This window comes from Triplophysa rosa, linkage group LG20 (assembly GCF_024868665.1).
Source record: "Triplophysa rosa linkage group LG20, Trosa_1v2, whole genome shotgun sequence".
Lineage (NCBI taxonomy): Eukaryota > Metazoa > Chordata > Actinopteri > Cypriniformes > Nemacheilidae > Triplophysa > Triplophysa rosa.
This window is the reverse complement of record NC_079909.1, coordinates 17267222-17294930: the sequence shown is the minus strand read 5'-3', so window position 1 is coordinate 17294930 and position 27709 is coordinate 17267222. Positions and strand designations below refer to the sequence as shown.

Below are 27709 nucleotides of genomic sequence, written 5' to 3'. Positions count from 1 at the left end.
TTCCTAATAACGTGAGTGCAAGGCAACACAATGGCAACATTGACTCAGTGTTAATGAGTTACTAATGTTGCTTTTCAACTTTTAAAGACACTAAACCTTTTTTAAACCTGTCTTTAAAATTCACCTTTAACATATGATAAACACAAACTAGTTTAAAATCCATTATTAAGACATACAGTACAGGAAGAGAACAGGAATGTGTGCAGTTCAGTAACAGAGAATTACAACAACTCATAGATGATCATTCAGAATGTGTTTATTTTCTTTAAAGCAACACAGTCAGTTGAAGAATACAGAGATGGAAGGAGGCCAGTCCTCACTGTATTCACATTCAACCACACTGAGAAGAACATCAGAGAAAATATGAGAAAACCAACAGACCACCAGAACACCAAAGGCAATTGTGAAGCACTATTAAAAAAATTGCTTTAAATCGTGGTTCACAGTATCTAGTTGCGGTTTAAGTACACATGGATGCTAGAAATAAGTTCTTCAGACCTACATACAATATAACATTGCTTATCACTGTTTTTTTATTTGAGGTCTTTTAGCTTTTAGTAGTTTTGTGTGAAAAGCAAAAACAGAATAACAAATCACATCTCAAAAGTCTTAGATTAGATAGAACAAAAGCATGAGACCGATTTTACAAGTGAAATATGTTATAAGAAAAAAAAAAAAAAAATGACACGACGCATCCAAGATCTAAAGAATATTTCATCAAAGCCGACTTTAGCAGAAACCCGTGACAGCACAAACACAAACCGTTGCCTTGAATCTTCCTGAAATCAATAGACCGCTGACAGACCATAATTGCATATCAAGGCCTTCATGATTTTGAAGCAACTGCACTACAATTACAAATTGTTGGCCACTTGAGGGGAAACCTGTAATGTCGTTTTTTTGTGACAGGCTACATCAAATAATTTCTTTATAAAGACTCTAATTATTAGCAAGGATTTTAAGTTGGTGTGATAACTAGTGAAAGGCATGATAAACAGGGCTTAAACCAATGCTTGCCTTCCTCTATGACATCACTATTGCCAGTGGGCCACTTTAACAGACACACCAATCAAAGATCGCGTGTTAACACGGACACACTGACACATTGAGAACAGCATCACAGTATCGCAGTTGTAGACTATTGCTCATGAGAGGGCATCCGTTTCTCCAAGCTCCTAAAATCCTACCTGTCTTTCCCTTGTGCTAAAATCAAAATGAGATATTTGTATAACAAACAAAAAAACTTTTCATATATAAAGTCTGAAAGCACGAAATGAGATTTCGTTTTTAAAACAGCTCTCGAGTAAACCAGTCAGTAGATCAATTACAACTGTGAGTAACAGATGTGTGTACAGTGGTAGAATTACTTACAGTAAATGAGAAAGTAAATAAATCTGAAATCTGTATAAAATAGTGAAAATGTTGGTTGTTGAAGAAACCGACATATCTATTCAGTAAAATATTATAGGCAAATGTAATACTATTCGTATATTCCACACAATTCAAAACAAACGACAATTATGAAGGATTGTGTTTTAAAGGTTTATAAAGATTAAGTTAAAATTAGGAGGTATATTCGAATAATTAATATTAGATTATGGTTAATAGTGTTAAAATTGTTAGGATATAAACGCCTTCTTACATGTCGTACACACCAGTAAATGTGTATATCAGCATACAATGTTTGCTAAGAAAACTGCAGGGAAATTTACATTCCGAAATATACTGTCACTTATTTTTTATTTGCATTAATGTGTAAGTGAGAGAAAAAAATGATTAAATATAAATTATATGCATTTACAATTTCAAAAGCTTTGTGTTTGAATGTGATATAGACTGTGATAATACATAATTAAGTTTTTTAAAACAATATATTTGATATATCTTAGAATATATATAAACACATCATGGCTTTTTTAAAGAAAGGTTAAAGAGAAAAACCACCAAATAATGAATATGCGTATATATTCAAATCAACAGATGTTTTTTTTAAAGCAGGTATAAAATGGCCTCTCTGTATTTTAGATCCATTTACACCTCGGATGAAAGCCAGGTATCCGAAACATCACTATTGTATGTCTGTGGATCTGAACTTTACAATGAACAGGTATATTATGCAAAACATGTACAGTGTATGCAAATTATTTTATAATACAGTATAAGATCACGTCACTGTTTCCACTGTTCATGTGGCTATAGCTACCAAGCAGTTTTGAGGTTTGTGGTACATTTACCTACTCTGCTCCATTTATTGGGCCACATGTCTCAACCATTACACCGCCATCAGTACTTGAAGATAAACTCAGCCTTGTGTTGCTGCAGAATGCTGCAATAGTATTTAACATATAAACCGTGTTAAACCAACAGTGTGTTTGTTCACGCCGTCAAATATCCTTGTGAAGCTAAACTATAGACATATGTGCATGGCTTGAACGTTAGATTTAAAAAAGCATGCTGGTCTTGGCTTTGTCTACTCTAGGTTAGTAAGCTATTTACAGAAACTTTACACTTCACACACACAAAAAAAAAACGTGGGAGAATAAATAAATGTGCATGGATAGTGAAATGTTTTGGCAGCCAAAAATGTTGGTGCATCACTACTTAACTAAAAACAACAACTAAGCTAGACTAAACTTCTATAAAATGAACTGTATATGTCTGCTATGATCTATCCTAAAACATACATGTATAAGCAGATCTGTGCTAAAGTTCCCAATCTTGGCTTAATGTAAGCAGAAAACAGCTTTTTACTTCATTTTATGCAACATTTACAAAGTGGTCAAAGCCTTCAATACAAGTCACACACCTTTGTATAGAAAACAAACCGATGTTTGCAGAGCTCCCGGTGTTGTCAGTCAACTCTTAAAAGTGTGTGAGGCTATGTGCTGCAGATTCAGTATTAGCATGCTAGCTGCTTATGTACAGTGTGCAGGATGTGAGAGAAAGCGTTATTAACCGCTTGGTTCCTCGCCCATGTCTGACGCCGGGGCGGCTGAAGATTCTCCGTTGCATCTCGATGTGGGACCGGGCTGTTCGGCAGTCGGGATCTGCGGAACGGGGTCAGCCGGTGGTTCAGGGTCATCAGTTGCCGGTTCTGGTTGGGTGCTAGGAATCTCCGCGGCAGGGGCCTTGCTTTCGGATGTAGTCAAAGGCTGGGTGCTTGGTGCGGGGTTGGCGGTAGCTGGTGCGGCCGCTGTTGCAGTCTGATGTTCCGGAGCCCTCAAACGCTTCATCATGGTCGTGACTCGTACGGCTTTCTATAGGGTGATGGTAAAGCAAATGTTATTTTTGGCAAACAAGAGCGATGTTAGAAAGCAACAGTTGATTGTTCGACAAGTTACCTTCCACTTCGCTTTAGCGAAGTTCTTCTCGATTTGAGCGCACACGTTTTCTTTGATGTTCTTGTCAGAGGCAGCGTTTCCGGAAATCCTTAACAGCACAAAGTGTTTTAAGCAAATCTCACACCCACAAAGGAAAAAAACAACCTTTTCTTAACAGGAATGGCAATGTGTTGTATAATTCTGTCATTATTTATTCACCCTTATGTCTTTCAAAAAAGTCAACGTGGACTAATGTTGTTTTGTTACCAACATTCTTCAAAATATCTTCTTTTGTGTTTTGCAGAAGAAACAAAGTCATGAAATATGACATGAAAGTGGAAAACTGATGAACTGTTCCTTTAATACTAGAACTACAGTACCATTCATGGTTGATGGCCTCTTGAGCAGTTAATCTCTGGTCTTGGTCCACCTCCATCAGCCGTGACACTAAATTTTTAGCTTAAAAGATGGAACAACAAAGATGGAAAACATACCTAAGTACAATGTTTAACAATTTCATTGAAGTCAAGGTTTAAATATGGAAGATTTGTCCTCTACTAAGTTCATGAGGTTTATCTGTGTTAGTCATTAAATGTACCGGATTCTGAAATTTCATCCCAGTATGGCGAGTCAAACTCATAGTCTCCAGCAAGAATCTTCCGGAAGAGGTTCTTATCGTGGTTTTCATAATCATCTTCATCCATTTCATCGTAGAATGGAGGATTTCCGGAAAGCCTGTGCACGGAAGGAATCATTGCAGTCTGGTTAATGGTAGTCTCAGCTACAGATGGCGTGCCCACGGACGGACAGCCCACCGACTGTCTCATGCATACACCATACAAACTTACAAAATATCCACAAAAAACATGTAATGACATCAAAATTACAATACATTTGTTAGTCAAAAAACATTCCTGGTGGGTTTTAGTTTTTAGGAAAATGTAATATGTTAACTTACAGTATGTACATGATCACACCAAGAGCCCAGCAATCCACAGGTCGCCCGTATCTCTCTCTCCCAACAACCTCTGGGGCTGGATGAAGAAATATACAGTACAAGTATAAAGGTCAGGACATATTCCAAATCATTTTAACAGCATGAGAACTCTAGTTACCATTGTCTACTATTCTACTTTGTCTATTCTAACCTTTTACGATCGTCTAGTTTGCAGAAATTCATATTGGCCCTCTCTATACACTTTTGTTGAAACAAAAGGAAAAAACAACAAAAACACCATCTGCTGCACGTGTCCCGAGAGCTTTTAAAAAGGGTTTGTCTGTTTTGAAGAGCATCTTACCCAGATACTCTGGGGTTCCACAAGGCTCCTTGATGAGTCCATTTTCCAGTTTTGCCAGATGGAAATCACTGATGACTATTTTCGAATGTTTCAGTCGGTTGTAGTACACCAGATTCTCAAGCTACAGGGAATAGGAATGACAAGAGGTCATGCTAGTCCCTTTTCTTAAAACATTCTGGCTTAAAGCTTCCATTTGTGTTCCAAGAAAATGTCAATCTAAACCAAACAACGTTTTCTTGAGCTCAGTTTATGAACGCTGTTTACTGAAAAATTCATTTTATACATGACCTAATCAACAGAATGAAAAGAAAGACGCACTGAAAGTAGGTTTTCTGGCAAATGCTTAGTTGTTTGTAGTCTGAATAGAAAAGTATACGTAGTACATGTGACCACTAGAGGGAGCTGTGTTGTGTACCTTAAGGTTCCTGTGAACAATCTTCAGGCTGTGCAGGTAAGCCACAGCCTCCATCACCTGTCTGATCACATTGCTGGTGTCTTTCTCCGAGTAATAGCCTTGATCCAATATCCAGTCAAACACCTCTCGACCTGTAGCTCTGTTGAGTCAGGGCGAAAGGACTAATAAATTATTTTAGTCCTTTTTATTTATTCTAAGCAATGGAGATAAAATGGAGATGGAGAATCAGGGTTTAGCTGAGACCACCCAACCCCCTTTAACAGCATAACGTGTACACAACATGAAAAGATTCACTTGTGCATCTCTAACAGGCACAGATCAGCCAATCCACGCGGCATATACTGTACAGCAGGGACAAGGAATTAAAATAATGAATGCAAATCCAAACAGAGTCAGGCGCTGTGGTATAATCACGCTAGGACAGTCTGAGCTCAAGGTTTATTTCTGATGCGTCTCAGGTTGAAGTTTAGCTGCTGCTTTGGTCTCATGAAGTTTGCGATGATATAAAAACATGAACTTTATTGGCCCGGTGGAATCTAGTTCAGGTGCATAACACAGAAGAACTGTTTCCCTTAGAAACAGATGTCAGGACTTACAGCTCAAGGAACAGGTAGTACTCTTTCCTTGTCTCATAGACGTCCACCAGCTGGAGGATGTTGGCATGTTTCACCCTGTTGAAGACAAACTGACATTAAAAAAGTTTGTGCTAGAATACACAGCTGGGATACACACATAGCATTTTACAAACAAGGAAACTGTATAATAATACAAAGTATATATTTGAAACGTATGCATTTATAAAGTACTGACTATATACTATATAGCCCAGTGGTTCTCAAACTGGGGGCCGTGGCCTCCTGGGGGGCCCCAAGATGGTTCCAGGGGGCTACAGATTTTGTGGCATTTTAGAAATATAGATATTTATCACAAATTTTGTGCAATCAAACATCAGAAAAACAACGCCACCAACCAAAAGAATTGATGTTTTAGCATTGTTTAACGGAATATTTTGTTTAATTAAAATTTTAAGTTTAAGATTATAAGTCTAAATTTGGGGGGCCGCAAAGCAATGCACTCTACACAAAGGGGGCCTTACAACAAAAAAGTTTGAGAACCACTGAAATAGCCCATTCAACATTGCTACTTTCTCTTTTTAGCGTGTAGCTCCCCAATAATATTTGGATGTGGGAAGGGAAAATGAATCAGTCCAGTTTAGAGAATGAATACGCTGATTTCATGCATTGAAAAGAGAAGGGCAACTAAAGGTGAGCGTATTTGCTCAGTCTAAAAATGATTTATTGTGTCATTCATGAGCCGTTGTGATTTGCGAGCAGGCGCACCAATGCAGGATCAAAGTGCCATGAGAGATGCTAAAGATGCGCTCATGCTAAATAAGTCTTACAATCATATACTGTATATTCATGTTTTGTATTATTGGCACCATCTCAAGGCTATAAAAATAAAATGATTTGATGTTTAACACATCGCTTCATTAGATGTCACACTGTCTTAATGTAAAATCGAGCTTCTGTAGCTAGTGTGCACTGGCATACTTTAGTACAATATTTTTCAGATCTTACAAATAAACAAACAGCATTCTTTTGCTAAATAAAATGATTTTCAAAGTTCAGAGGGTTTATATTTTAAAGCATCTTTTGTGTCGTCGTGAAAATGAGGACAAACTAAATCAGCACAATAAGGATTTGTGAGCTTTACTGTGCACAAATCATCCTGGAGGAAAGAGCGCTTAATGGAGCTTTAAGGATCATTATTTGCAAGTGAAAAAAATATGGTCCTGTTCATTCATAAGAGCAGATTATGACTCTAAAGGTGTAGACTATGATTCATTTTCAAGGAAACTGTGTGTAACTCACATCTTCAGGATGAGAATCTCATTCTTTGCGGCCTTCCGCACTTTTCTTCCATCTTTCTTGAGGAATTTTTTGCAGGTGTACATTTTCAGCGTGTTCTTATCCTTCGCCCTGAAGATCTCGCAGAACTCCTCCCTTGAGGAGAAACCAAAATGGCTTTAATCCAAAGTGCATTCACGGTACATTTAAACCCATGACCTTTGCTACCAGCTACCATTTAAATAAATATTTTCTTACGTGTATGAGAGGTTAAATTATGTATTATTTACGAAAAATCTCTTGCATGCAGAAATGCAGGGAATGAATTATGCAATTATCAAAGGTCACTTACGATTTAACAATTTGCCCCAGATCATATTTCTCTGTGATTTCTGTGGGACTGGTGTAGTCCTTCTTCTCGCCAGGTTTTAAACAGCCGAATGGCATGGCCCACCCTGCCCTCGAAGGAGAGAGAAAGAGAGAGGGGTTAGAACAAAACGCAGGTAATCATTTTTATCCTCTCTTGTACATTTTTTGTTCAAGCAGGAAATAAGATCTGCGCATAAACACTTCCATTTGCAAACAAAACTAATTTGGTGCCCCCAAACATTAAGAGTGCCATTGAGAGATCTAATTTCAATTCAAAAAAGAAATAAAAAATACAAGTAAACCAGCTTATTTAAGGTAAAGCCGTCAGAGAGAAAATGCAATTCCCAGTGTAGCAGCGAGTCAAGCAAATAGCAACTGCTGAGTGATGATGGACAAAGTAAGATGACGAGAAATGAAAGGTCTTTGTGTGCTTTTAACCACACTTACAGACTAAATCACTGTACTTCTCTTCTCTCGAGACAGGATTAATTAAATTAGACAGCACACTTTCTCTCTCTGGTGCTGCAAGTGGGACTAGTTGATAGCCAGACTAATTGGCAGAAGATGCGTCTGCATTTATGAAAACGTACATGTGCGTGCGTAGAAAATTAGGAACAAAATAACTTTTGGATTTCTGCTGAGTAGAGATTTCCCATTCTTTATCTGAATAAACAGAGCAATTAAAAGTAATAAAGATGAAGAGATTTTCATCAAACTTGAAAAGTGATTGCGTAGTCAAATTTAAAAGCGCTTTAAAGGGATAGTTCACCCAAAAATGAAAATTCTGTCATCATTTACTCACCCTTTTGTCATGTCAAACCTGTATAAATTTCTTTGTTTTGCTGAACACAAAGGAAGATATTTGGTAGAATGTCAGTAAACAAACCGATCTCATCCCACATTGACTCCCATAGTATTTATTTTCCCTACTATGGCAGTAAATGGGGGATGAGATCTGTTTGGTTACTGACATTCCTCCAGATATCTGGAGGATATCCAGGATAACCTGTATACATTTCTTTGTTTGGCTGAACACAAAGAAATGTATACACGTTTGGAACAGCCTGAGGGTAAATAGATGATGACAGAATGTTTGGTGAACTATACTTTTAAACACGCAAATCAAGAAATAGTCTAGAAGTAGTCTCACGCAAGCAGAACTTTGGCATTTGGTCTGATTCATATTCGAGCCAAGAACTGCCCACAGTCTGACTGAGACGTACAAAAATGCAACATGATTGTAGAAACAACAACTTAGCAACAATGAAAAGTGTATGCAGTGTGCAGATCTTTTTTATCAGAAATTCAGTCCTGGTTATAGATGGTTATAGGCGGAAATATGCAGCTGGCCCAAAGTGGTTGGTTATAATATAACAATTTGTTTTATTTTTAATTCGTATTAATATTTTATTGTATGCCAATTGTAACTACTCTTGGGACACATAAGGTTTGTTTATGTTGTTGCTGCTGAAACCGTCTATACTGGTTATATTCTAAAAAAAAAAGTGGAATGTACAATTCTTGCCTCATCCCTTCTCAAAACACTTCACTTTCTTTGTTCACTTGCGCAAGTGATGAAGTTCTCTACACTTTTATTTTTCTGTTTGATCTCATAAAAATGACAGGCAGATGTCAAACTCCAAGCAGTAAAACTGAGATTTGATGCACATATAAATAACACCTTTTTTGTCCTAATGATCATCAGTTGGATTTAAAACTTAATTTTATCTGGCTGTTAAATACGCTGCTGTATCTGGTGGTGAGGAAGGCATCAAGCCAAGTCTGAACTGAGTGTTTGTGCAATGTCTCCATCTGGTTCATTTTTAAATGGCCAATGATAACCTGCAAATAACCCACAATCCTGCGCAGTTTCTGCCAATCCCATATTAATCTTGAGTGCCTATACAGTAGTATTGCATACTTCGTATCTTCGAAGAGTATTTAGTGTGATCAAATTTATAAAAGAGAGATGCAGCTGCACGATTATTTCCAGAAAGAGACGAGCTGCTGGAGGCAGGCAGGGGGGACAGAACTAGAGAAAGAGCACACAACATCATCGCATTAATCCCTTCGTGTTTTTTACATTATGCACGTACGCACCGATTGCCAACAAAATACAGACATATGACTAAGTTTCACTTACCGCGTGCGGTTCATGTCCGGCATGTTTTAGCACTGGTCTATCAGTTTCAAATGATCTCCAAATCCAGCGTTATATCCAGTGTTGGGTGTAACTAGTTGCTAAGTAATTAGTTACTGTAATTTAATTACTTTTCCCTTGAAAAAGTAAAGTAAGGGATTACTCTTATTTTTTCTGTAATTTAATTACAGTTACTTCTGATGTAATTAAACTAAATGCTTTGTGTAATATATGTGTGTGTGTGCAATAGTGGAATTGACATCAAAATTCAAAGTCTAACTTTAAAATCCGTGCTTTAATGTATAATTCTCACATTTGTAATACTTTGGTCAGTTAATATTATTTATTTGAATGAATAAAATAAGCCGTTTCATGTCTATCCTTCAATCCCTTAACTAATCAAGGTTGACGTAGGATATAGAAAGAAATTAGTAATAAGTAATTAAATACTTTTTGGAGAGAGTAAATTGTACAGTAATCTAATTACACTATTGAATATGTAATTAGTAACTAGTAATTAATTACTTTTTCAGAGTAACTTACCCAACACTGGTTATATCCACAGTTTATGTAACATCCATCACTGAAATGCCGTGAACAAACAAACTACTGACTTCTCTCACTATCGCAAGAGTAATGAGCTGCAGCTGCAGGCCCACAGCGCAGCCGATCTTGATCTGGTCTTACTATCGCTTGTCGGTTGGTGCGTTTGGCGGGCTATGTCCTTCACCTTGCCGTGCTTTTCTGGGAGAATTATACTTATAAAAAACTTTCAAAACAAGTTGGAGTGCTGGGGGTGTGTATCAAGCACAGAAATACAACGTCATATGTCCAACTCGTTTTTTAACAAGTTGACCATGTTAAGCATGAGAAGCCAGCACGTTTTACAGTGTAAAGAAGTCAAAATGCACGAAATAGCATGTTATCCGATCTTTAAGAATCACACTGTTAAGGTACTGACTCACTAAGCAGCGAAGCAGCTGCTTTCCGTTTCTGACGCATTCTGTTTCTCTTCCGTTCTTTTGCTGACTATACTTTTATTCTTTGGCACAATAACATTCTGTCATGCTGGGCTAAAGCACATTTATAGCACACCCCGTCTACACGCATATGCTTTGATATTATAAATATGGCGTAATGGGCCATTTGGCATAAGCGCAACAACATATATATGCAGCTTTGTCATCTAGAAATACGGCCTGCACATCTTTAGAAGGAGCAGATATGGTGGTCAATACTCTAAGTTCTGAGAGGCCTGTGGGCTCCGGCCAATACCATCAGCAATTTACTGCTGACTACACATGGAAAAAATGGTTTATCTAGCACTCTTATGATTCATTTCTTCCTTTTTTTTGAGTGCATAATGTGCTAATCAAATTTTGCTCTTCTGAGCAATCTTGGTTGAGTAAAGGGAAGGATGTGGATCAGATGAAACATTGTGTTCGGGCAGAAATGATTCTGCTGGTGTAAAGCATGGCGGTTATTATGAACGAAACTATACAGTATGCATCAATAAATGTGTGTATATGCTGTTTAAACCATCTTAGCTAGACACTGCTGATCAAAATTTCAATAAAAAAGAAACAGTGGTCCTTGGTCGTATTCTTTGTTGAAATGAAAATGACAGAATTTTAATGTTTTTGGTGAACTAGTTTAAATCTGGAAAATGCATTCCGATGTTCCTAATTTATAGTAGTTTTCCCATTAATCTTCATATTTCTCTTCTACATTTATTTAGATCAGGTACAGTTCCATTTCATAAATAATAAAAACATGTTATTATGCATTTGCTGTAAATGGAGATATAAAGATAACAACATAAACAAACATAGTGATTTGTCTTCAATTAGCCAGCCTAGTTTTATAGCTTATACGATGCAATTACAATGAAGTAATTCATAATACAGCTTGTATAATTGCATGACCAGTTCCTATCCGAACACATTAGAGTCCACAGAGCATTCATCTCTTTTCATGAAGCGTTCCTCTGTGTAACAAGTAAAGAACTTAATTGACTAAAAACTCATGAGGTTCTTGAGGAAACAAGGGGAGAGAGAGAGAGAGAGAGAGAGAGAGAGAGAGCGCAGAAGAAAGAGCACAGCATGGTAGGACTGCATTTTGCAACATCATCTCCTCATTACTGCCTCTCGAAAGGAATCAGCCGATCCAGAACTTAATTCGAAACGGGAAACTTCTAAGAAAGAGAAATGAAAGCTCCTTGGTTATCCCAAGGGCACTGTGAATGCTAATTAAACCCAGTGCCTGATACATTAGACTCTGTTTCATCCTTTCTGGAGACCATAGAGGAACACAGACTGGGAGAAACACAGCAATAATAATCTCATGTACAGCATTACAGTGTAAGAGAGAGAGAGTGTGTTGTGTTGGGAGGATTGATCAAATGGAAAGAAACGGAAACAATAAACTGCTGATGATTACGGGAACAATAGTAATCATCAGCACCTGCTTACTACACAACCAATGGCAACCTTAATCCCATAAATTCACTATCTATAGTATTTCTGAGCTGGCAAAACCTGTGCCTCCCTCCATCACCCCATCTGCCTAGTTTGTAGATACATGACATCATTAAGGGCCGAGGACAGGGTGAGACAGAGATCATTGCATCTGTGATGATGACCCACAGATTGCTTTACAGCAGGTGGGTTCAGACATCTGATCCCCAGACGCTGTGAGATCCTTTTGCACACTGGGCAGGGTCAGAAATGAACCAGGATTTGAGAAAATGCCACCAAAAATGACTCAGAAATGAAAGTGTGGGAGCCGGAAATGCTCCCGTAGTGATTCCCTTTGATTTGTAATCTGTTATCTGACATTTGACAATTCATAGTGTTCTGCTTAAGGGTGGTTGTGAGTTTAGGAATTCTACAGACACTACGATGACCTGTAGCTGTATTATATATTGCTTTAAAATGGTATTACTTTAAAAATGTTCTTAGTATTTATGTCTTGATTTTTTGTACACTCTTAAAAATAAAGGTGCTTAAAAGGTTTTTCACAGCGATGCCATAGAAGAACCCTTTTTGGTTCCACAAAGAACCATTTAGTCAAAGGTTCTTTAAAGAACCATCTCTTTCTTACCTTTTTGTAATCTGAAGAACCTTTTTTCGCCACAAAAAAACCCTTTTGTGAAACAGAAAGGTTCTCCGGGTGTTAACGGTTCTTTATGAAAAGATGTAGACAAAAAAGGCTCTTCTATGGCATAGTGAAGCACCTTTATTTTTAAGAGTGTAAGGTAAGATCATCCATTAAAATACCAATACTATTTTTCAATTTTTTTTATTAATGCATATTTCACATTCAAATTTGAAAAGCAGATTAGAGCCATCTGTTTGTTTTAAAAGGCAGTAACGACATTTCTATAACCCTTTAACATATTAATATTTGCGAGTGACATATTATTGCACACGATATAAGTATCTCGCACACCCCTAATTCCAGGGTGCAGGTCTCTGTGCCCTGTAAAATAAGGATGGTCTCAAAATATTTTGTTGCAGAGGAAAACAAAACATATTAAGACTCACTAAACAACCGTAGTCTTCCCTCCAAACTTCTAGACAGGCTGTCGACATCTCTCTCACAATGTCAAAATTTTCAACCAGCTTTGTCTTCTGTTTTAGTCTCAGATCTCAGCTCCTTTTGACAATTTTTTACTTCCATAACCCAGTAAACAGTCCATCCACACACTTGTTTGTGCTTCATTCTATCTTTTATCCCCATTAGCGTGTTTTCAGAGATTTTGAGGCCAGTTTCAAATCAAAGTCGCTCACCGTTAAATGTGCGAGGAGTTTGAGTCAGGGCACAAATAGAGTCGCTGCCTCCACGAGAAGCTCCAATCCTCATTGCATTGTTGGGGCAACAAAGGCACAAAAGAAAATAATGAGCCGGGGGAAATAAAAGAGCGATGCTCTATCAATTATTTGTGTCTAGTGCAGCTCTCGGCCTCTGGATTCTTCAACATTCCTTTGCTCCTACAGTCAGTTATTCCCTCTGCATTGTCGAAATCTCCGATTTCTCATTGGTGTTCCCCTCTTTTGGCATGTCTTTCACTCCGTCTCGCTGTCTGTTTTTGGTGTGGTGAACTCCATCATCAGTGATAATTTTATTAAAATAAAACTCATGCAGCACATACACACAAACAACACCTTTGTGGTTTATCAAACACTCACTTTTTTCACAGCCTTCATCTTGTTCTGTGAAATATTGCGCAAGATAGAGAAAACCACAAAGCGCTACAGTACAGCAGCACAAGCTTCTGTCTGCTTCTATGCGAGTCGACCGGTGGACAGAAAACAAGTTTTTCTCTTAGCGGCTGTGTCCACCGAGGCGTTTACGCCTGCGGCCGGCGTGTTTTTTCAATTGTTTCCTACGGAAACGCCGCGCTTTTAAAAAAAGCCATCAGCTGACGTTTTTTTTCCGCGCTCTGCGCTGGTGCTATGCGTTCTTTCCCCGCTCAGCGCCGGCGTTCGACCGAGAGCCCCGAGTTGAAAAATGCTCAACTTTGTGCAGAACGCTGCGCACCTGCAGAGGGCGTTTTCAGCCGAGCTCCTGCCGTTTTCAGCCGAGCTCCTGCCGTTTTCAGCCGCGTAAATGCGCCTCGGTGGACACAGCCCCTACATCACCGTGTCAAGAATCTATAACACACAGACACCACTGTTATTATCAGTGATTTTTAATGTTAATGCCATGTCACGATCTAAAGCTACAAGCTCTAAAAGGATTTTATATAATTTGAACATGCAGGGTTATGTATAGTTCGGCTGTCAATAATGCATGGGCACAGCATGTTTAAACCATCCAACATCCTCTAATTCAGCTTTATGCTTTATTTATTTATTTAAAGCCACAGCAGCGGTGCCAAAAGGGAGCTCGTGTCCTCGGCTACAAGTGCAGATTTGAAGAGAATAAATCTATACCATAAGTCCAGATCTAGCTCATGTGGTTATGAGTGCAGGGAGTTGTGTGAAGGCATATGCTCTGACCGTGCAAGAGTGATCTATAGGGAACATTTTTCACATATGGTAATATGTTTGTGTTGCCTGCATGGGTGCTCAAATATACTGTATATAGGCCTATGTGGACTTATGTGCATTTTAAATATTTCCGTGTATAGGTGTAAGAAAAAACATCCAAATGTAATTTAATCTTGATTAAAATGATAATGGTTAAAGAGATGATGAAAATGAAAATTCTGTCATCATTTACTCATCTTCGAGTTCATCTTCAAATCTGTATACATTTCTTTGTTCTGATGAACACAGAAAGATATTTGGAAGAATGCCTGTAACCAAGCAGTTTTTAGCCACCATTGACTATCATAGTAGGAAAAAATACACAAAATACACAAAATAATATATTTTGAAGAATGTTCAGTTCTGGGGCACTTTTGACTACCATTGTCATTTTTCCTACTATGGTAGTCAATGGGGTCCAAGAACTGTTTGGTTACAAGCATTCGTCCAAATATATTTCTGTGTTCATCAGAACTAAGAAATTTATACAGTATTTTCATTTTTGGGTGAACTATCCCTTTAAAACTCAATGTAAAGTTTAGGACCACTTACCTATATATTTTTTTTTTATAGAAAACCCATCAAAACTATAAAATATCATGAACTCTGTTATATTTTAGCATCTTCAAAGTAGTCACCCTTTGCCTAGAATTTGCTAAATAGTACACTTGGCATTTTATCATCCAGCTTGTTGAGGTCTCAAACTGCTAAGCTTATAAAAAAAACATTGAAGGAATTTCCATTTATGCCGGACTCTTACTGGCTGCTTTTTATTCATTATTTGGTCCATTTCAAAAATATGTTTAAAAATAAAAAATCTGTATTATTAATCTGAATAAATTATATGTATATTATATATTTATATAATTATATTTTTGTCTGTAGAAGTGATTTCAAACATTGAAACATACACCTTTAGATTGTCAAGATCATGAGCAACATTTTTGTCAAGTGATTCTAAACTTTTGACTGGCAGTGTATATGAAAATATATGTATTTAAACCCACATTAAATTTTCTGTAGCTGCTGATCAGATACTGTATGTGAAACATTTTTCAGAAGTTTGTTCACATTTCCCGATAAGCAATAGTTTCAACTTATGTGCCTTTCTGGGGCGCCTTGCTTGACTGGCCTGTTTCAATTTAAACCAAAGCATTCAGATGAAATTGAGGTCAGGACTCTGACTTGGCCGGTCAAAAATAAAGATCTGGACTATTACATTGTGTCATGACCAACATCTTTTGAATTCTGAGATCTGTGCCAGATGCCCTGATTTTATGCTGCAGAATATACTGTTACAGTATAATTCTATGGTTCTGTAGTTATTGCAGATGTTTCCATGTATTTCCATGACAACAGTGGACTTCCTTTAGCACTGCTCTCTAAACACCATTTGTACAAGAAACACACTTCCAATTTTTATTCTCATGTATCATCTACTTCTCAGACTTTACATGCTCATTTGAGAGAGTTATGCATTACTTTGTTTTTATGTGTGTTCTCACATCTTAGGCTGCACTCAATATCGACTGCAATTTTACTGCAGGATGGCCATATTAATCTTTCAGGTCATCGAGGAGTGATGTGTGCACATTTTCTGGTTCTCCTGAGGACATTTTCCAAAACGGCCGCCATAAATATGTCTCTTCATTATAGTACGAACTTGAAGTGTATATTTATGAGCATGCCCCCAACCCACCTAAACAACTGTGTGCACGCTCTAATCTCATCAAATGCCCATTTCTAATATGCTTCAGTTACAGACAATTTAATTGGCGTGCATAAAATTGATATTACGGGAAATATTTTAAGCTCCTGCTGCCGATAAATAGTAATGAATTCTGTGCGAACGCAAGCAGCAACGGTAATTGAAGGTCCAGTTGGAATGCTGACTGCTGTAGTTGCGAGCGGAGAGACAAATTACAGGCTGTAAATTCGGGTGTGCTTGCCATCCAAATGAAAAGTGTGTGCGTGGGGGAATATACTTTCAAATATCATTTTCACAATAAAAGTTCACGCACGTACTCAGCATAATCACTGCATCGTTCTTTGCAACACAGGAAAACAACTAATGCATCCATCATATAACAGTATTTTACAGAATTGCACAAAAGAGTGTTTTGTACCACCTGACAAGGCTGCAAAATACAAGATGGAATATTCTTCCAATTAAAATGCATTTCACATACATGCCCTTATTCAGGTGTGTATACAGATGTCATATGACAAGAGCACTATAGTACACTGTGCTTCTTTCCCAATTGCAGTCCTCTGTTTTATAGAACAGTCTGTCTCTCACGTTCTATATATAGTTAGATGTGTTTTACAGTGTCAGATGGCAAGGACTCCACCATCTGAATTACAACTGCATGAACAAATGAGGGGTCATACATTTTATGGTAGATTCTATTCTATTCTATTCTATTCTATTCTTAGTTCTGTCAAATTGATTACTCGTGATTAATCGATTCTAAAATAAATGTCTGTGTTTATATAATATGTGTGTGTGTACGTGTGCAACAAATTTATATTTAATGCATACACATGCACACTCACACACACACACACACATACATACAGTATAACAAATATTTACATAAATAAATATATATACGTACATTTGTATTTAAATATAATTTATATTGCATATATAAATATAAGCATACAGTATATTACACATATTTCTTAAACACAAACATATACATTATATAAACAAACATTTATTTTGAAATCGATTAATTACAATTAATTGATTTGACAGCGCAAATTCTATTCTATTCTATTCACCTGTGTAGCTAGCTAAGAAGTTTAGTTTAATACTGTTAAAAGAAGAATTGTATTCATTTCCATCTAAACATCCACTTTGGGTAAAAGTCTCTAATGTATGAGGAAGTCAATAATATGACTAATCAATAGCTATTCTAGTTTGTTCAGAGGTAATTGCACTGCCATTTGCCCTGTTCAATATGCACCGCTAATACATCTCAGCTTGTCAAGCACAAAGAGAATTTTTCACAGGGCAGTGTGCACGCGTTGCTCCTTGACGGAACACATAGTGTCTTACACACCTCATATCGGTTTCTGTTTTTGAGAGATAAGGATGTGGACACACTTTAAATCAGCCTGCAATGCAATAATTCAATTATATTCCCCAAATAACTGTATTACTGATACTGACAAATAATTTACTTAATGACTGCAGATTTGGTTCTGCTTATTTAAAAGAGGCAGAGTCTACAGAGAAGCTTTGTTATTGATTGGTGCTACATAGAGAGACTGTAATCTGAATTCATTTGAACCAACAGAAATTGTGTTTGTCAAAAAGTACATATTTAATTGTTAACAGTGTTACCCATTAAAGCAAAATGAAAGGTCTCGTGTTGTTACATTCTTATAATGATTTTATTGTGTATTAAGGACACTTTTCCTCATGTTCACACAACACATGTAAATATAACGTCAAATAAAACTTAACAAGAGCATTCGCCTGTCATTCGTTCTTGTTGTGAATGGATTTGAAACGATCCAGCGCTGTCTCAAGTAATCAACAGATAAATGACGTTTCCTGAACTCCTCCGCGGTTAGTTTCATTTTAAACGTCTCGTATATCAAATTGTTCATCCTCGGGCTCAAGAAATCCATCACAGCAAACAGCGACTCATAGTAATGCTCTCGTGTTGTGTGTGTGAACTTGTCAATGACGACCTGGATTGTGCGCTAATTTGAGCTATAATGAACAATACCACCACACAGATCAGACATCCTTTAAACATTGTGAAGCCAAAAGGCAGCTTTCAATACAAACAGTGCATCATACTGTAACTGTACATTTTAGGTTTCATTTGATCAGGTTTAGCATCTCATTTTCCCATATCTAGTGTTTTAATATGACTAATTTCTGTAACCATCGGCCTTGGTTTTAAGTGTCATTCTGTACTCCTGTCTCTAAATGTTCTGTCTTTGAACATCTCAGGATGCTGCATGTTGCAACATGCTGTTATTAGATTGGACACAGCCCACAAACACATTACCAACAGAAAAAGAGCCTAAGAGCCTAACAACCGAAATGTGCAAAGTTATTGGAGCTTTTATGTATTCTCAAAGCATGATTATTTCTGCAGTGTTATTGTACCTCAGAGGCAAGCCAACACATTTATGTTTCTCTTCTCAGCAAGCCATACTGTTGCATTTGTGCCTTTCACATTCTAATATCAAACAGCATTAAAGGTCTAAATGTTAGTTACGAAGACAACAGCCAATAAAAGTTCAGTGATGGGCAGTAATGTGGGAATATTAACATACAATGTCACAAGTTTTAAGTAAAGAAGTATATACTAAAACTGACTTATGCATATGGTCCTGGGGAGTCCTATCAATTAGTATATTGTAAATTAAAAATGGCAGGCAGGCAGTATTCGAGTATCACGAAGAAATGCACAAACATTTGTTCGGTGTCCTGCTCCATTTTACCATATTTAACAAACAAACCCGCACACACACACACTGTTCTGGGAACTGATGCATGTCTCACACATGCTGTCTGCATGAATCTGTCCTTAATTCTCAAAAGGGCGACTGCCAGCATTCACCCGAGAACAGCAGGGCCTTCCTCTCTCTCTCTCTCTCCCCTGAACTAAAGGCCTGGGAGAGGTCCAATTAAGCAAAACAGAAAAGTGGCTCCATACTTTTCACCAGCGCATCCTGCTGTTTTGAGAAACCATCATACAATGGAAAATAAAAACATAAATCAACCTCCTTTATGCAGTTAAATGTGTCTTATCTATTAGCGGGGCAATTTAAGGCCGTTAGAGGCAGAATGGAGGGAAGAAGGACAGACGCTCTCATAATCTTTTAATCTTTTGTTGTGAGCCAACAAAAATGCCCTCTGCAGCATATGTTAATAGAGCTGAAAGCAGTTTCACCGGTTAAAACAACCCCACCAGGCTTTACAAAGGATGAATTCCAGCATCCTCACACCCACATGGGTGAAAGAGCCCACAGCGCTCGATTATCTCTCCCAGTCAATTGCGTGTGAGAGCTGTTTTCTTTTCCGCGGCCTAAATATAAACGCCGGTGCATTGCTGTGGTGCCGGGCTGAACTGGACAGTGACTAGTCTGCGTTTTTTGTCAGCGTACAGTGTGATTGGAGCACGCGGCTCTGCAGAAAGAGAGAGAGAAAGAGAGGGATGAGTCACTGAACGGATGACAGAGGTCAGAACGGTGGGAGGATCATGGGTGCTGAGTGATGAAGGTGAGAAACAGCTTGGTTAATGGTGGAGAACGCCCCCGTTAGTCGTGCTACACTAATACCAGTGCAGCGCGTGTGTGTGTTTGTGTGCGTGTGCGTTTGACTGCACTCCAGTTGATGTAGCTCGCTGCGCGCAACCTGGAAGTGTGATTTTTTGCTTTTGCTGCTGCTTATGCAAAAGCATCTTTTGAAACGGTTTGTTCGCTCATTAGATCACACTGTGGAAAGTCTGCCAAAAAAAGTCGCACAGGGAAGAAAAAAAAAGGAATCTCTTTGATATCTCAAAGGCAGCAATGAACTCAAGTGGAGATCAACACGTGGAAACACACATCCCACAAAGTTTTGCAAATCTATCAGTTTCCGTCAAAAGGCTAATTTCAAAATGAACTCAAATTTCTCTTATCTTCTACACCACACTCGCATTGTATGTCAGCACTTTTATTATTTGTGTCCAAAAATAGTCAGTTGTGGATGCTCCGAACAGGATTTTTGCAGCCGATACCGAGTACCGATTTCTTGTCATCTTGATGGCCGATATGGATCCCGATTCCGACGCTTCAAGCTTTATATAACTGATATACAAGCTCTCTGATAGATGTTAACCTTTATTCAGATAAAGTAATGATAAAATAATACAAGGTTCGTCATATTAAATGATTTGGAGTGAGAATTCTTTAGAACACACAGGGCAAACTTTTCATTGTTTCTCGAAACATCATATTAATTATTATTAATAAAGTAATTTATGTCCCCACGTATCATGTATGTCCTCATGCATTGATGTGATCAAATTGCGATCGGTTCGTGAGATCGGCCAAGTTTAGTGAGTTACCAATCAAGTCATAAAATGTGATTATCGTCCGATACCGATCTGCGGCCGATCGATCGGAGCATCCCTAGTTGTATCTCTAAGGCATGAATGAGCTCAAGAGGAGATCAGCACATGGAATAACACGTCCCACAAAGTTTTGTAAATGCACATACTTCGATACAAATGTACAGTATAATGCAATGTAAGTCGCTTTGTTAAAAAAAGTGTCTGCCAAATGCATAAATGTAAATGTGTATCTAATTCATTCAAAAGTGTAACTTCAATATGTAATACATTGAATTTTAATTTTATTACACCACACTTTCATTGTATGTCAACAACTTTATTATTTGTGTCCGAAAATAATACTAATATTTTTGGAAAAGCAGAGATAAACGATTGGCCTTTAAAGAGAAATACAAAGGTAAATTAAAAATAATAAAATTTCTCAATTACACCTCTTGCCCACTTTTCTCTACGCTAGAATACATCAACCGGGCACCAATTGCTGCCTAATATGCCATTTAAAACCAGTGTCACCATTGCCATACAATTGAATTATATTGAATTCCTCTGTGTTTAAAATTACAAACAGATATTTTCTATAGTCGTGATCAAATATATCCCCCGCGGGTGAGGTGTGGCCCTGAATGAGCCAGCAATAAGTGTCACAGCATGGCTCCCTATATAAAAAACGATTAAGTTGAAGCGCCTCACTTCTTACACGCTAATCTGACCATTCCACTCTGCTATTGTTTGTTGCCTTGGTTACAAAGTCCCTCAATGGCATTTCACTCTACTGTTCCAGTAAATCAGAGAGCGAAAAAAAGAAAACCCACATGGTTTGAGAGCATGGCGTTATACACGGCTAAATTTAGGAGGCGCCTGTTTCAGCGCTTATCTCTCGAAAAATGCCTTGCTTTTTATCTAAGATCAGACAGTTAAAATAGAACATTTACATGGACAGGCACATGAGATGAGATCTTGTGTGGGTAACTGGAAACGGAGCAAACCACCACGTGAATGAAATCCCACTGAAATAGATTTGGAAGTATTCGACGACATATCCCACGCACACTCAATTCATCTGTGGATGCATGTTCTGCCTGACAAAGTCGACCACATCTTTATAAATCATAAAACCTGCTCCTTCTCAGTGCATAACCGTGCATCTGTCTTATTCCTCTTTGAATTAATTACCTTTAAACATTCAGCGTAGATGAATGATAACAGCCAAGAGATACTTGTCAAAAAGTAAGCACGGCATGGCATGCATAGAGGCCTGTCTTAGAATGAAATCATGGCCAGAATTGACACGATTCAAATAAGAACTTTTTATTTATGCTACACGGTTAGGTCTAGAACCACAAAATTGGCCTTTGGCTAAACTAGGGCAGGTAGCCATGTATTAATTATTGGCAAGAGTGAAACCTGGGCACTTCACTCAGCTTTTACACACTAGGGTGGGCTGTAACTCCATCAAGAATTCGTACAAACATGCAGCCTGTCAGTGCTTGAGGATATTGCCCCATATTGATCTCTACACACACATTTATGCTAACACAGGCCGAATGCTCGAGTCCCGGTCATTGTAATGGAAATGGATTTACGCTGTTCTTCACCTGAAAGAGTGACTCTCTGGCTACCGGATTATTGAGTGCTGTTACACCACGTCCTTCTGCAAATGAAATTAAATCACACCATCTGTTGACAGCCAACCTTAAGAAAAACAGAAGGACAGGCAATAACTTACATGGACATTTTAATGCACTGCTCGCTGTCAATCAAAGAAAATTTTCATTGGAGTAGAACACCAAGAGAGACGGTGCAAGACACTTCTAAAACAATATAAATCTCTTCTCAAAAACACAATAAAAGACTGTTTACCCTTTAAATGTCAAGAGGGGAGCATATCAATGTGCTACAATGTGGTAATTCAATCGAAGACAGTCGGTTTTGTTAAACAATCTACAGTGTAGTTACCATAATATCTACAGTATACATTTCATTCTACTTCGATCAAGTTTTCAGGCTTTAATTGAATTGACAGCCTTGGTTATAAAGTATAAATTCGTGTCCTGGCTTCAACTCTTGCTTCTTATTGTTAGCTCATTGACAAAATGTTCAATGCTTCCTCATTTGTAAGTCGCACTGGATAAAAGTGTACGCAAAATGAATAAATGTAAATGACAGAAACTCAAGACAATGGAATTTTACAGCATAAAATCAAATGTTTTAAACCATATGGAGAAGATCCTATGATGTGTTTGATCGTGGGAATAAAGTTATCATAATTCAAACAAACGATTCAAGAGAGAGATAAAAATGTTTTTCGTGGCAGCATGAATCAATGCGGAGGTGAAATATTAATCAATTTTTGATTTAAAATTCCCCTTCAAATTCGCTATTTATGGGGGCTATCAGCTGGAGTGGGGCTTTGAAGTCGCCTGATGCCACCAGTAACCCTTTCAGCAGAAAGCCATGCTTGAGTCTACTTTCCCTTTGTCTCTGGAAGGGCTTGATGTCATTGCAGGCTGTATGACTTCAGTTTTTTTTTCTAGCAAAAAAAAGGAATCCATCCACACTTGATGCAACTGTGTGGCTATTTCTTGTTATTGTACTTTCTTACATTGGAGAAAGGGGTGGTCTGCCAAAAGACGACTGACGCACTTTGGATCAATTTGGGCTCATTGTCCCCGGAGGTGGCAAATCCTGCAGTCTTCAAAAAATCTTGAGCCCGGGATATATTTAATACTATAAAGCTCTATCTTTTCTCCTGGTGAATGAAGTGGAGCTCAGAGGGATCATTCTTTTAATTTAACCTGCCACAGAAATACAGTACAGTCATTTGTCACAATCACTTTGACAAAGTAAGACGTTGGACTTGTCATTCCTTCCCTGGAGACAAGTGATGTGATGATGGCTCTTTAAGTCATTAAAAAATATATATATTGGAGGGTGACCGAAATTTATTAAAGGGACACTACCTTCAGCACAACCCCTCCAACATCCCTGACAGAATGCTAAATAATCAATGCAAATGCTGATACCTGGGCACAGCAACAACAACAAGTTCAACGCGTTTCTAAAGCAGTTATGATTCTGCCAACTAATGCAAACAATAATCACTTTTGATAAAAGGGTGACGTTACTGTACATAAAATCATTCAATGAGACAAAAAATTGGGTGATGATATCACTTTTTCAGCTCGTGAAGATCTTTTTCCTTCCACAAAATCAATCTACTGTCACAGAGGGAGCTCTACTGAAAGAGTAAATCATTCTGGTTGTTCTCTCTCAGGAAAGGTAAAAATACACAAACAGGGTGTCTTGGGGGGAAGCTACCTATTGATTGAGGTTCCGAACACTTATGACCACAAAGGGATATGCAATAAGTGTTCCACTTCCATGCATCTAGAGATACAAAGCTATTTGCTATTCGGTGGACTCATGCATAGTTGCTTTTTGAAGCCAAAGACAAGCACTTTAATATTTTCAGTTGACTTTTCTTTATCAATGACTACAAGGTTAAAATGCTTTCATCACAGTTTTGAAGAGCATGGCCAGGCATTTGCAGAGATATGATTCATTAAGTAGGATCTTTTGAGCCTTATACAGTCTAAAGCTTTCGCATTCCAATAAATCAAGACTTTAATAATACAATAAACAGTATGTGTGTCTGTACTGTAATGTGAAAAGTGCACATTCGAATCCCTGAACTGGCCAGTACAACTCCCAGCAAGCAAATATAATGAAGGTATCTGAAGCTTAAATGCAGTCCACTCTAAAGGAACATTTGTCTAAGCATACTCTTTCAGTCGATGAAACCACAAAACTCACTGGACCCACAGCCTACTTGCTACTAGCGCACATCCTCGATCATCTTCACGAAGCTCATGTTGCCATTGGTGGCGTTGCAAACTCCATATGCATTTCCTCATCCGAGCAAAACCTTTCATTCCTGATTACATAACTTCCCAGCATTCCCAACGCCACTATTCAAATGTCAATTCAACAAAAGACCCAAACGGTGATTATTGTAATATCTCTTTGCTCCTGTGACAACATTTATGTCAGAATGTCATGATCCATTTCACAAGGGAAGTGATAGTGGGAGATTGTGTTTTGGCACAAGACTTCACAGAACGTCAGAAGATAATGAGCACTGGAAAAAATATTTCTCCCAGTCAATGAAATATAATTCAGGGCATATGTTACGTATTTAAAACAATGTTTTATTCACATCTGTCACGTTGTGTATGGGAACTCATTAAGCACCATGCACATAGTGACAAAGGCGGTCAACAGATTTCTACAAGCATTTTCTAAACACCACTTGAGACCCAGAGTTGGACCCCATCTGTTCTAAGGGGCCCAACACATGACTCGGAGCATAGAAGTACATCACATCATCTGCACACATTTAAGGGAAAAGATCATGAATGTGCTAACCCACCAAGCACAGTTCATTTTTCCGTAATGTCCTGTAAGTACAGTGGATCACTGTTATTATGTGCAACCTGATTATTTGACACCAAATATCACTGCTAGTTTTATACAGCCACTTAAAATGTCAATGCTTTCACAGATTGTATCCACATTATGACCTGCTTGTTACAGTACACAGCTTAAAATATAACTAATAATCATAAACACAAGAAGTATATGCACACCTTCCATTATTCGACTTTTACTGACATAATAAAAACCAGAAATATAAGAACGAGTAATTATATATAAATGCTATTGTTGCCAGACAATCTGATTTATATACTGTACTGTACTTGTGACATTATATATATACTGTATATCTACTATATGTACATGTACTGTATGTTTAAGTGGATGTAAATGTAAATATATCAATAAATGTTTCTTTAAAGCACCTAATTTAGAGAGAAATGCAATTTGTGTAAACAGTCGATCCACTTTTATGCATCATGACCGAGAATATCTCAAAACAAACTTACACAAGTAACTGGTTTCATTGTAAACGAATGCATGTGTCTGTTAACATATTCCCTAATGATGGCTGACGAGTTTCACACGATTTCAGCAAGTGGACTATTTGTTCACCACCTATTTTTAATAATCTAATACATATTTTAACAGTTATTTGTATTCTAATCTCATCAAATCTAATCTAATTTCATGAAGATACTGCTATTATCATACTACAAGGCATTCAGTAGTATTGTTCTATTAATACACAGATAACAATAAGTCTTTGGGAATATCGCAACTCATATTATTGTCTCATAACAGGTACAGACGCGCAATGTGCAGCCATCTGCAGCAGTGCGTCTCTCCGCTGCGCATCAAACAAGTACAACAAAACAACATTAGGCATACCATACATACATCATCAAATAAAGATAAACAGGATTGTTGAACCTTATTTTCGAATTCAAAAGAGTAACGCTTTTCTTTTGTGCGTGTCACGTTACTATGACTAAATGTAATATCAACGCCTAATCACAAGAAGCTTCACCAAATATTCATTAAGTTGTTTGTTGTATTATTAAGCACCTACATTTGCAAACCTGCACACTCAAAGTATGATAAAAAAAATAACGCTGGTTGTTGTACAACTTTAAAGTTATAATTTGTCGAATAAAGCCTACTAAACTGCTTTCTTGTACGTGTTACACTTACATATACACTTCCCAGACTTACATTTATTTCACCGTTACCGCAAAACTTACTTTTCCAGTCGTATGAGTCGTAAAATGTCCTCAAGTCCTCAGTCCACAAGTGTTTTGGACGGACGGAAGTTGTTGTCGGTAAACGTTGAGTTTTGACGGTTATTCTCTGCGCGGTAGTGCTCGCGAATTCCGCGGATGTTCTCCCATCTGTTTTGAGCCGGCGGTTTTTTCCTCAGTCGCGAGAGGGATGATAGAGATGCGCGAGAGCAATGAGAGACAGAGAGAAAGCGAGAGAGAGAGAGAGAGAGAGAGAGAGAGAGAGAGAGAGAGAGAGAGGGGGGGGGGGGGGGGGGGGGGAGAGAGAGGGGGAAGAGATAGTAACGAGAGTTAATCTGAGGAGTATAAACCGCGGAAAATGTTAAGACAGTAAGAGCAATACATTTTAATTTGAATGATATTTGTCTTGACGTTCCTGAAAGTTAAATGTCATTAAGATCAATAGTCGTTTTTTTTCATTATTTGAGAACTTTAGCAGTAATTTCTCACTAAACATAATGATAACAAATGACGTTTTGGATAAAACTAAGAAACACACATAGAGAAATAGGCTACTTGGTGTAATGAAGTACAAAAGCAAACCTTTTTGTCAAAAATGATTTAAGCAGATACTTAAATTGTATTTAAATTGGAATTGAGCATAAAACAATGACATATAAACTTAAAGGGGTTGTTCACCTTCAAATTCTAAATTCTGTCATCATTTACTCACCCTCTTGTCATTCCAAACCTGTATGACTTTCATTCTTCAGCAGAACACAAAAGAAGATATTTTGAAGAATGATGTTAACAACCCCCCATTCACTTGCATTGGTTTTGTGTCCATACAATAGAAGTGAATGGAGGGCTGTGCTGTTCTGTTACCAACATTTTTCAAAACATCTAATTTTGTATTCTGCAGAAGAAAGAAAGTCATACAGGTTTGAATAACAAGAGGGTGTGTAAATGATGACAGAATTTCCCTTTTGAATGTGAACTACTCCTTTAAAGCAACCACATTGAGCAGAAGGGGTCGAACACAGTTTCCATGGGGAATTGGTCACTGAATAAGCTATGCTTTTTTGCGCAATAGTAGCTTGGCCCTAAGGGGCTCAGTGTCTAAAAGACTTAGATGAAGCACATGTGCATAGTGTCTGCTTGAGTGGTTTCTCGTGTTCACCGAAATGCATCGCATCTCACAATAGAAAAGTACAATCGAACAAATGGAACATGATTCAGACATGTGAAGGCTACCTTATCCGAATCTAAGGTAAGACCATCCATGATATCTGTAATGCTAGCTTTCAACATCTCCCACTACTGAAGATGACTTTGTTTAAGGCAGATTTTGATATCCACACTAACAGCTAAACCTGTTAAACATGGAGCAAGAAAAGGACCTGTGGCAAAATACATGTTTATATCACAGTGTTGGTGGAACAGTCTGGTTTACTGGACAGCTCTTGACTTTGGCTTTAGTTCTGATCTCATGCGCTTCCCCTTTGATGGCAGCACTTCAGCACCATGGACAGCTACACTAGCCT

The 27709-nt window shown here is 37.8% G+C and overlaps 1 protein-coding gene across 4 annotated transcripts; it reads right to left on the bottom strand.

The window, feature by feature from the left end:
• Positions 1-242: 242 nt before the first annotated feature.
• On the bottom strand, positions 243-26398 carry camkvb (CaM kinase-like vesicle-associated b). 4 transcript variants are annotated; one of them, XM_057362376.1, is made up of 12 exons: positions 26190-26398; positions 13935-14047; positions 7236-7338; positions 6908-7039; positions 5630-5704; positions 5034-5172; positions 4619-4739; positions 4279-4354; positions 3919-4055; positions 3701-3779; positions 3342-3429; positions 243-3257 (listed from the first exon to the last, which is right to left on the bottom strand). In XM_057362376.1, the coding sequence occupies exons 3-12, from the start codon at positions 7328-7330 to the stop codon at positions 2952-2954; spliced, it is 1248 nt and encodes a 415-aa protein (XP_057218359.1). In that variant the 5' UTR covers positions 7331-7338; positions 13935-14047; positions 26190-26398; the 3' UTR covers positions 243-2951. The 4 variants fall into 4 exon arrangements, with proteins under 4 accessions (XP_057218359.1, XP_057218357.1, XP_057218358.1 ...); XM_057362374.1 differs by lacking the exon at positions 13935-14047 and having other exon boundaries at positions 7236-7343; XM_057362375.1 differs by lacking the exon at positions 13935-14047.
• Between the last annotated feature and the right edge of the window lie 1311 nt (positions 26399-27709).